Source organism: Vombatus ursinus, unplaced genomic scaffold (assembly GCF_900497805.2).
Source record: "Vombatus ursinus unplaced genomic scaffold, bare-nosed wombat genome assembly UNPS02014893.1, whole genome shotgun sequence".
NCBI lineage: Eukaryota > Metazoa > Chordata > Mammalia > Diprotodontia > Vombatidae > Vombatus > Vombatus ursinus.
Genome location: NW_020954671.1, coordinates 81,641 through 90,611, shown reverse-complemented (window position 1 = coordinate 90,611; position 8,971 = coordinate 81,641). Strand labels below are relative to the sequence as shown.

Here is an 8,971-nt window from a genome sequence, read left to right as displayed (position 1 = left end):
GTTTTCAGAGATACCTCTAGGGACCTGAAAATTTTCAGTTCTTCCAAAGTGCTATGATAAGAGGGGAGGTGTTTCCTCTCTACCACCACAACAAACTTCACCACACCAGCGCTCCTCCTCACCCCAGGACTGCCCCTCAGAACTGTGACCCAGATCCAAGCACACGCAAAGCAAGAGATTCCTGCCTCAGCACTGGCAAAGAGATCCCTGCAATCCCCCTTTGATTAGCCACTTGATTCCTCCTCAGTCTGTGGGCTGGAAGCTCAGGAAACAGCCGTGGCCCTGAGGGCAGCTGAGACTTAGCTCCTTCTCTCACTGTAGTCACAGACTTTTCCCACTGACCTCCTAAGTTGTTTTTGGCATTCGTGGGTTGAGAAGTCTGGAAACCGCCACAGCTGCCTGCGATTCAGTCCTCTTAGGCCTGTTCCAGGTTTGCTGCGGCCTGCGTGCCCATGCTGTACTGTGCTCCTCTCCCCGTCCGGCACGATATACCTTTCTGATCAACCATTCAGGCAGTCTTTGGCTGGAAATTTGTTTCACTCTGCCTTTTCGTGGGTTCTGCGGCTTTAGAATTTGTTTAGAGCCATTTTTTATAGGTATTTGGAGGGGTTTGGGGGATAGCTCAAGCAAGTCACTGCTTTCCCTCTGCCATCTTGGCTCCACCCCTTAATTCAATGCTTTTTTTTTTTTTAAATAATAATCCTCAGCAGAAAAGGTTTATGTCCAAGTAGGAGCCTCCTGAGGGACACTACCTTAACATAAAAGCCACCCTCTAGGATACAAGTATAGGTAAATCTAATAGCTATCTGTTCAACTGACAGAATGTTTTTTCTCTCTTTGTACCTAAAATTTGATAGTGTATCCAGAAGTTGAGAAAGTAGTAAATAAAACACCCATGGAATGTGAAATAATTCTTTTAAGATTTGAAGATTGAAAAATGGGAATTAGTCTTAGTTTTTGGTAAATGTTTAAGTGTTCCAACATATGTCTTTTTAAAATATTTTGTCTTTTTCCAATTATATGTAAAAGCAATTTTTAATGTTGATTTTTTTTTACTGTTGAGTTCCAAATTCTCTTCCTCCCTCCCTGATACAGTAAGCAATTTGATATAAGTTATACATATGCAGTCATGCAAAACCTATTTCCATATTAGTCATCAAACATGTGCTTTTCCTAATTTTCAGAGATCCTGCAGATATTGCTTCAGAGAGTGACACTGCCATGACCTCCAGCACTGTGAGCAAGCTTGCAGAAGCCAGGAGGACTACTTACCTCTCTGGGAGATGGGTTTGTGATGACCACAATGGAGATACAAGCATTAGCATTGCAGGGCCATGGATTAGTCTCCCTAACAATGGAGACTATTCTGCTTACTACAACTGGGTAGAAGAGAAAAAAACAACACAGGGACCTGGTAAGAAAAAACATGTTTTCTCTTGGAAAACTTTAATAATTCTTAAAAGTTTCCAAACTTTTTAGTCTGAAGAAAATGTGTATTTCTGTTTTATTATGTAGCTTCTGCCCTGGTAAGGTAGCAAAATTATGAAGCAGGCCAAAATGGAGCTAAAATTATATTGAGGATGTCATTATTAATATTTTAATTAAAGTTTCTTTGGTAGGCAAAAAAACAATCTAGCCCTTTAGTAAAAAGAGCACTTGTGCTGTGCACAGTGGCTAGAGCACCAGGTATGGAGTCAGGAAAACCTGAGTTCATATCCAGCCTCAGACACTAGCTATGTGACACAGGGCAAGTCACTTCACATTGTTTGCCTCATTTTCCTCATCTGTAAAATGGGGATGATAATAGTACCTACCTCCCAGGGTTATTGCAAAGATCAGATGAGGTAATAATGGTAAAGTGTTTAGCACAGTCCCTGGCACATAGTAAACTCTATATAAATGTTAGCTATTAAAAAGGGATAAAAATGACCACTCTACACTTGAATTGATTTTAAGTTAGGTTGAATGAAATACGAAATGAAGATTAAAACAGCACTTGCCTCACAAGGTTGTTACGAATATCATGTGAAATATATAAAATGCTTTGCAAATCTTAAAAGAATTACTTTCTATGTGAAGCCTTTACTGGTTACCTCAGTGGCTGGTGCCATCCTTTTCTCAAACTAACTTTCTAACTTTGTATTCATTTGAATTTATCATCCCTATGCAGGATGTCCCAAAAGTCTTTGGTGCAGTTTTAAGCCCTTAGGGCTAATTCTGTATATGGCTACATGTGTCTTGTTGTTTCCCTATTAGACCATAATATGCTCCTTGAGAACAGGGATTGTTTCATTCATTGTATTTGTATCCCTCGGACCTATGTAGAACAGTGCCTGGAACATAGCTATACTTAATCAAAGAATCAGGCCCCTAAACTTTTACACCAGTCATTCAATAAGTATTTATTAACTGACAGTTAGTAATCAATCCCTGAGGGAGCATGAGTAGATAGAGACCTGACATCCACTTGAGGGTGACTTGGGTTCAGATGCTTTTGTTGTTCTGTAGTTTGTCATATCTGACTCCTCATGACCCCATTTGGGGTTTTCTTGGCAAAGACACTGGAGTGATTTGCCATTTCCTTTGCCAGCTCATTTTACAGATGAGGAAACTAAGGCAAACAAGGCTGAGTGAGTCATCCAAGGTCACCCACCTAGTACATGTCTGGGGCTAGATTTGAACTCATGAAGATGAGTCTTCCTGACTCCTGGCCCAGTACTATCTACCAAGCCACCTATTCTCTCTCTCTCTGTCTTTCCCTCTGTCTCTCTGTCTCTCTCTCTCTCTCTCACACACACACACCCACACCCACACACACCCACACCCACACACACCCACGAAATATTCTGTGACCTCTCAGTGTGCCTGGGCATCTTTTTAGGACTCTACATAACAGAGTAGCTACTGACCTGCACTGGTAGGAGGAGATCCCTAGCCCGGTAACCCTAGGTCTGGACCAAAGCAAGGCAGCCTGATCAATGGAACTATTTTCCCCAGTCATAAGATTGTTATGGGTGTAGGCTATGATGACAAGTTAGAAGTAAAGAATGCCAGATTTAATCAACTGTTTTTTTCCCCTCTTGTCATCTTCTTTATGCTTTAGATATGGAACATAATAACCCTGCCTACACCATCAGTGCTGCCCTGTGCTATGCAACTCAGCTGGTCAACATTTTGTCTCATATACTTGATGTAAATCTTCCCAAAAAATTATGTAACAGGCAAGTAATTTGAGTTTGGATGATGTCTGATACACTTATTTGTTATGGGTCACATACATTTCAATGTTGTAATCTATTGTAGTTATTCCATGCAAGTAAGATTATAAATTTTTATTTCATTCATCTTGAATGTGGTCTAAGAAATTGTGAGAGGGTGTTCTGGAATAATAAAACTGGTCATGCACAAGAATTAGCGTATACCTAATACACACAAAAGGTCTAAGGAGATAACAGATAGTTCTCTGCTTAAGAAAAAAAATAGTATGCCTACAATGGAAAAATAATATAATGAAAATACTATAAAGTTGAGACATGCTTTCATTCAGGGTGAGTAGTTTCTCAAAACTAGGAATTCAGAAATTTTAAAAATGTTCAAGGAACAGAAAATATAGTTCTAAGGAAAGGAGAAAAGGTATATGCAGTATTGAACTTTTGAGAATCTTGGTATGTTTCTGATTGAACCAAATAGTCATTTTGTTTTGAGAGAGGTGCTATGCCTATACTCATCCGCTCTATTTTACAGTGAGTTTTGTGGAGAGAATCTTAGCCGGCGGAAGTTTACTCGTGCAGTCAAGAAGTTGAATGCAAACATTCTTTACCTCTGCTTTTCTCAGGTACAGAAACTGCGTTTGTGGGGTGACCTCTGACGTTGGGGTGGCAGAGTTCGCAGATACTCATGTTTCTTCTTTGTATTGCTTTTTCTAGCACGTAAATTTAGACCTATTGCACCCACTACATACACTCAGGAATCTAATGTACCTGGTCAGCCCAGCTACTGAACACTTGGGCAGGTAAGAAATGACGCTCCTTTTCACTCATATACCAAAGTCAAAGTCTATCCCTGTTTGTATAATGACTTCTAGCTTCGGTTTTGGGAAGACTAGCTGAACTGAAATTTCTGCTACCCCACAATGCTTAAGGGTAACATTTGTGTGGGTCATTCACATTCAGGCCATGCAGTGTTCAAATTCAGCCCCCAATGAGTTCTTTTCATTTTGTCTACTGCTGCTATGATCACTTGCTTGGGTATTCCTCCCATGCAGCCTTGCCTTGACATTATGCAGAACATAACTCACTTAAAAATCTCTTCATTTCTGAAGGGGTGGAAACCATGAAAAAAAAGATGTAATTCTTTTTATTTTTCCCTTCTGAACATTTGGATGGACATGGAAATCTATAACATAGGGCAAAGATTGAAAAAGTTTTCATATTTGCAGAATCTAGGAAAGGTAACTAATAGTATTGGGTAAAAGAGCATCTAAGAAGATCTCACCAAATTAGAACAATGCAGTGAAATTCAGTAAGTCATACACTTGAGTTTTTAAAAAGTCAACCTTACTAGTATGATATAGGTTACGTGAACTTAGACAGTAATTCTTAAAAAGTTCTGGGTAGGATACCAAGTTCAGTATAACTCACCAATGTGACATGCAGCCAAAAAAGCCAATGTGGTGTTTGGGAGCCTGAAGAGAGGCATAGAATCCAGAACACTCTAATGTGGCTTCAATTTGAGGATGGACTCAGAACAGCCGTCTTTCATTCTCTGGACTTCACCACCATGCCTCAGCTGCCTTGTTCCTCTGTCACATGGTCCCTCTCTCTCACTGCTAAATTCTTCCTGGAACCTCAGTTTTAAGGAATGGCCCAGATCAGCCATCTTTCATTCTCCAGATTTCTCTGCTATACCCCTTCTCAGGTACCTGTCAGTGCCCTTAGCTCCATTTTATATATTGTCTTCCTATTAGAACATAAGTTCTTTGAGCACAGAGACTATTTTTGGTCTAGCATTTAATGAATGCTTATTGACTTCCTTGACTGTCTTGGTCAGATCACACTGGGTACTTAGTTGTCGTGCCACGTTTTAGGAAGGATGTTGTCAACTTAGGACATATTAGAGAATGGCAGGCAGGTGAGAAAGGGCATGGAAGCCATGCCATACAAGAATAGGTGGAAGGAACTAGAGAACCTTAAAGAAGGCAAGGGAAATAGATACCTTCAAGTATTTAAAAGGCTGTCATGTGGAAGAGAGGTTATTAGACTTACTCTGCTCAAGCTCAGGAAGTAGAACTTGAATAATGGGTAAAGGTTGCTAAGAGGTGGATTAAGGCTTGCAATAAAGAAAAAATTCTTAATAAATACAGCTATCTAAAATAGGATTAGCCTCTCTGAGGAAGTCTCTTCTCCCATCCCCCTCCATGATTACTAATACCAGTCAGAGATTAACCTTGCATTACAGTAGTCCAAGAAAAATAACTTCTAGTTCAGAAGTGACCTAAGTCATGGGTCGCAGAGAGAAAATGAGAATGTGGAACTAACCTCAGTCTTATAAGACATTTTTTCTTTGGAAGGTGCCGAGTCTCATGATATTTCAGTTTCCTCATCCATAAAGTAATGATATGACTCAAAAGAAATGTCATTAGATTTTAGTAAGTAATTTTATGTTTTTCCCATAAGAGTTGGAATGGCTAGCTTTTGGCCTTCGAGAACTGTAATAACCAACAAAATTGCCCAATATTTGATAATTTCTTTTCTTAGGACCTTTATGAGACACTTAAATGGAGTTATTAAAATGGCACCCCCCAGAATGACAATCTAAAAGTGGTAAGGCCACTCTGTAAGACTGTAAGGTACTGGCATTACCATTCTTTGTCAGTATAGGTATTCTTTCTTGCCTCCTCCTTTGAAAAAAAATGTTGTTGAGTAGAATGAGGTTTTTGTTTGTCACCTGTGTGGAATGTGGAATGTGCGAACCTCAGTTAAAAAACAGGGGAACAAATACAAGATGATAGAGTAAAAACTATGTTACATAATCACTTCTAATTTTCCACATCTCATAAGTAAAATTACATATAAAAGGTGTGCTGTTGCACGTTTTCCAGGAGCTGTGCTAAAGGGGCGTATATCCCTGTGTCCACAGGTCTGGGCCCTTTGAAGTCAGTGCTGATCTTGAAGATTCCATGGAATTTTTGGATCCTGCAGCTGCTGGAGAAACAGATGAAAGTGGAGACGAGCATATCAGTGATGAAGAAACTGACCTAGGAACAGACTGGGAAAATCTGCCGAGCCCCAGGTTTTGTGATATTCCTTCTCAGCCAGTCGAAGTGCTGCAGAGTCATAGCACACAGGTGTCCCAGCCAGCTGCTAGCAGTAGTGCTGGGGGAATGATTTCCTCTGCTGCAGCCTCAGTGACATCGTGGTTCAAGGCTTACACAGGACATCGCTAGCGAGCATCAAAGAGACAGTGATAGATTTGCATAGTGAAAATTTCTCTCCCACAATGTGTAGTTTTACCTATTCAGTTAAGTAGTGTCTGGAACAAAAAATAAATAAACTAATTTTTTAAAAGCAGAATTCAATTCAACAAACGTTTATTAAAGTTAAACATTTTTATTTACAAAGATTGACTGTGATGATAACATTTTGTAAATTAGGTAGATTCAGAATCCTCATGACCTACTTCACAACCTACATATCCTTGGGGAAGCATTGAAGATGATGAACTTTGCACAAGTGGCCAGTTGTTCCGTATTGAGGGATAAATTGGGGCACTTATCACAAGAGAAAAGAAATTTTGGAAACTTGGTTTTTGTTTTATTGACAATACTGAGGATAGTAGTTCTCAGAACTCTAGTTTTAAAAAGTAATAACAGAAAGTTCTGTTATCTTCTCATTAATATGTAGGGAAATGACTATATTCGCACATATTTTTAAGTCATTCTTTATTGGTGAAAACTCACAACTTAAACATTTTTAACATAATTGCTAGTTTTTGTGCCCACATATTTTGTACAAAGAGCCAGTGTGTTAATTTAGAGTATTGATTGCTTTTAGAGTTTGGTTATCATGGGTTACCTTTTTTTTTTTTTTAATTGAAATGAGTTCATTTGTGCTGCTTTTTCAGATTATCTGAAATTTTATGTAACAGCACTTGGTTGTCATCTTTCTTTTACTACCCACACACCAAAGAAACACTGGATTTATTTTCTTTAGGACCCATAGCCACAGACAGAAGAGATAGTAGACACTTGCAATAATGTTCTAGATTTTTAAAAATCTATTTTCTTTTATACATAGTTGTTTAAGCTCAATTGGCTAGCTACGAATTCAATTCCTGCTGGCCTCGCTACTGTGTGTTTTGAAACCCAAGTTCGTTTTCTGTTAGTAGTGGGTCTGCCTAATTTGTGCACTAGCTAAAAGGCCCCTTAATTAGGTGGTCACTCTGGTGGTTTCTTCCACTGCAAGATTCATTTTTCAGTGATATAATTCGATGGCAAGTGCTCCCAAGGAGAGCCATCCCACTTGTCAGTTTCTTAGAAATCTTTATTGCTTTGAAGATGCTATCTTTGCTCAGTGAGACTTCAGAAATTCAAAGTTTGTCCTTCAGAACACTGAGACTTTTTTTTCTCCATCATGGAGAAAGCAAATAAAAAATATTCTCTGAACAAGAGATTTTTTTTTTTCCAGTGAGATTTGTCTTGTCATTCTCTCCATGACAATCTGTCAAGGAGACTGGTGAGGAAAAGCCTTTATTCACAAATGTGTATGTAGTTTTAAGATTTTTAATACACAAGGAAAAAAAAATTCCCATGGAAATACCTGACATCATTGTCTTTTTTGTTTTTCTGGTGTGGTTAGGCCAAGATGCCTCAGAGAATTAATTCTGAGGCTTGCTCTTCCCATTTCCGTTCTTTCGGGGGGTAAGGGGGGGGATATATATATATATATATATAGTGGTACTTCGCCTCCAAACAAGAGGATGAGATGCATGATTGTTTTCCTAATGTCAATGTAATTACCACTTGGTAGAAAAACCCAGGGTGTGCTATAATTCACTTCTGTCTAGGAGATCAGTCTCAGTGACCTTTGGAGACTGTTCATGCTAGGGAGCTCTGGGTGTTTTTATATAGCGGGTTTATCCACCTTTGGTTTATGTCAGAACTTCATGATTTTGGGTCTACTTTTTTTTTTTTCATAGAAAATGACAATGGTAGACTTAAAAACAAAACAAAAAAACCAAAGACATTTAAATCTTGTTAGATGGGAGTCAAAAAGCTTTCAGACAAAAGGGACGGCTAGTTAGGACCAGAGTGGAGGATCAGCTAATTGGTGGAGTTTGGAAAGGAAGTTGACTCTAGTTGAATACATTGTTTAACCAATAGTCAGTAATCATGGTACTCTCAATTGAGTCTATAATGAGGCCATGAATGAGATAAGGAAACTGATTTATATTATATCCTTACTCAGAGCAATCAGCAAAACTTTAAAAACAGAGGGGTTTTTGTTATTACTGTTAACTAGAAGCACTTTATGTAGTTATAGATGATCCTTTGGTGTTCACTGAACACTTGCTTGTTAGGCTCTCACTTCGGAGATTTTTTTTTTCTCATTATTTTGCATTGACCCATCACATAAGCATTCTCTTACATACACATTTTAACCACTGGGGTTTTTTTCCCACCCTTCTTTCTGCTTCTTTAAATCTTGTCTTATGAGGTGCAAAAAAAAAAAATTTGTAAACAGTTTATTAAAAATCGAAGCTGGTATTTTTTAAAATGAAAAGCCATAGAACTTGGTATGTGTCATGTTTTCCATTTTAAAATCATTTATTGAAACAATGTAGTAAAATCCACAGACACCAAAAAGGTTGTTTGAAATGGGCTGTGTTTGAGAAATTTTTTTGTAATAGAATATATAATTTTTAAAATGTTTTGCACATGTGTAAGTTAACAGGGAATAAAAATGGAGTGTCA

At 38.4% G+C, this 8,971-nt stretch overlaps 1 protein-coding gene across 1 annotated transcript in view; it reads left to right on the top strand.

Moving 5' to 3' along the window:
* ATG14 (autophagy related 14) overlaps nucleotides 1-6,572 on the top strand; it is a 27,343-nt gene extending 20,771 nt beyond the window's left edge. Inside the window, exons 5-9 of the mRNA XM_027842842.1 lie at nucleotides 1,185-1,414; nucleotides 3,104-3,221; nucleotides 3,745-3,835; nucleotides 3,927-4,012; nucleotides 6,139-6,572. Coding sequence (XP_027698643.1) covers nucleotides 1,185-1,414; nucleotides 3,104-3,221; nucleotides 3,745-3,835; nucleotides 3,927-4,012; nucleotides 6,139-6,445 — 832 coding nt within the window. The 3' untranslated portion in view covers nucleotides 6,446-6,572. The remainder of the gene's footprint in view (nucleotides 1-1,184; nucleotides 1,415-3,103; nucleotides 3,222-3,744; nucleotides 3,836-3,926; nucleotides 4,013-6,138) is intronic.
* The last annotated feature ends 2,399 nt before the right edge of the window (nucleotides 6,573-8,971 follow it).